This window comes from Benincasa hispida, chromosome 10, assembly GCF_027475165.1.
Source record: "Benincasa hispida cultivar pf3 chromosome 10, pf3_genome.v1.1, whole genome shotgun sequence".
In the NCBI taxonomy this organism is placed as follows: Eukaryota; Viridiplantae; Streptophyta; class Magnoliopsida; order Cucurbitales; family Cucurbitaceae; genus Benincasa; species Benincasa hispida.
The window spans coordinates 27,672,508-27,674,639 of NC_143487.1; the positions used below are offsets into that span (position 1 = coordinate 27,672,508).

The 2,132-nt window shown below is 43.2% G+C and overlaps 1 protein-coding gene across 1 annotated transcript; it reads left to right on the forward strand.

Annotated features, from left to right (window-relative positions):
- The first annotated feature begins 1,006 nt into the window (after positions 1-1,006).
- Positions 1,007-1,345, forward strand: LOC150033234 (uncharacterized). Its single transcript, XM_090306331.1, has one exon. The coding sequence runs from the start codon at positions 1,007-1,009 to the stop codon at positions 1,343-1,345; it is 339 nt and encodes a 112-aa protein (XP_090162457.1).
- Positions 1,346-2,132: the final 787 nt, after the last annotated feature.

Genomic DNA, 2,132 nt, shown 5'->3' on the forward strand with positions numbered 1-2,132 from the left:
ACCCTTATTTGGAGGAGAGAGTTCATAGGGTGGAGTTAGGCCAAAATGGTGAATTCTCGGTATCAGTAGAAGATGGTCTCCTCTACCAAGGACGTTTGTACGTGCCAGCAGATAATGATATTAAGAATAAGCTGTTGTCAGAGGCTCACAGTTCCTCATTTTCGATTCATCCCGGCAGCACCAAGATGTATCAGGACTTGAAACGTTATTACTGGTGGAATGATAAGAAAAGAGAGATTGCGGAGTTCGTCAGTAAATGCTTGGTCTGAAAGTAGGTGAAAGCCCCGAGGTAGAAGTCAGCAGGTTTGTTACAGCTATTAAGTGTGCCAAAATGGAAGTGGTAGCATGTGTCTATGGACTTCATTGTGGGGTTGCCACTTATAGTCAATGGTCTCACTGTAATTTGGGTTGTGGTAGACAGACTTACAAAATTAACACATTTCATACTTGGAAAGTCCACATTTTCAGTAAATAAGTGGGCACAGGTATACATGAAGGAGGTGGTGAGATTGCACGGAGTGCCTGTGTCCATTGTGGCGGACAGAGACCATCGATTCACGTCTAAATTCTGGAAGAGTCTTCAGGCAGCATTGGGGACCTGGTTGGATTTCAGTACAGCTTTTCACCACAGACTGATAGGCAGACAAAGCGATTGAATCGGATATTGAAAGATCTGTTGCGTGCCTGTGCCATAGAGTTTTCAGGAAGCTGGGATGCTCACTTTCATTTAATGGAGTTTGCTTATAATAACAACTACCAGTCCACTATTGGGATGTCACCATTTGAGGCCCTATATGGAAAGAGTTGCAGGTCTCCTGTGTGTTAGGATGAGGTAGGAGAGATGAAATTGCTAGGACCTGAACTAGTGCAGACCACGAATGAGGCAATACAGATAATCAAGGTTCGTATGCAAACAGCTCAAAGAAGACAGAAGAGCTACACTGATGTGAGATGTAAGGACTTGGAATTTGAGACTAGGGTCAAAGTGTTCTTAAAAGTGGCACCTATGAAAGGTATTCTGAGGTTTGGCTGGAAAGGGAAGTTGAGTCCAAGATTCATTGGACCTTTCGAGGTCTTGGAACGAATTGGCCCTATAGCTTATTGTTTGGCATTGCCTCCATCACTATCTTCAATTCATAATGTCTTCCATGTTTCAATGCTGAGAAAGTATGTGACAGACCCATCCTATGTAGTTGACTTTGAGCCCTTGCAGCTGAATGACAACTTGAGCTATGAGGAGAAACCTGTAGAGATTCTCGCCAGGGAGGTAAAGACATTGTGCTGCAAGGAGATTGCATTTGTGAAAGTCCTGTGGCAGAATCACAAGTTCAAGGAGGCTACCTAGGAGCGAGAGGATGAGAGGAGGGCCCAGTACCCAGAGCTTTTTCAGAAATGAACTTTTGAAGACGAATTCTTTAAGGAAAAAAGTGTGTAACACCCCAAATTTTTATTATTAATGAAATTTCAGTAATTTTTATTAATTGAGGGCATTTTCAAAATTTTGGAATTAAGTGTAATTGCGAGAATTTAATTATTAAAGCTAAAAATTATTCAATTTGAAAATTAATGGTAGGAATTAATTTCAATGTTGGAAGGAAAGAAATTTAAAAAAATAAAGTAGAATAAGGAAAAGAATAAAATAAAAAGTTTATTTTATTTCCTTTTAAGTTATTATTTTATATATATATATAATATAAAAGAAACCCTTATATTCTCCCTCACGCTTACCGAACCCCCCAGCCGCTGAAACCTTGCGTCGCTTGCTGTTTGCCTTCGTCTGGACCTGTCCAGAGGTGAAGTTGAACACCAGATCTGAGTTAGTCGCACCTCAGTGCCCACGTGTCACTCTCTGTCTGCGTTCCAAAGCCACCGGCCTGTTCCTAGCCCACGCCGTGCCAGTTTCGGAGTTCACCAGTCCCGATTTCAACGCCAGCCACTCCCTCACCCAGCCTCGTCCGTCGCTCTTGCAACGTGCCGCACAGCCCATTGCGACCCCTCATTGTCAATCATGACAGGGCCCGTCGAGTGCCACCGTTCTTCAGTCCGACTCCCCAGTTAAGTCACTCGTTTAGATCTTCTCTGCAGCTCGAGCCCAGCCACCAATCTCTACTAGTCACTGCCTTACTTTGCCA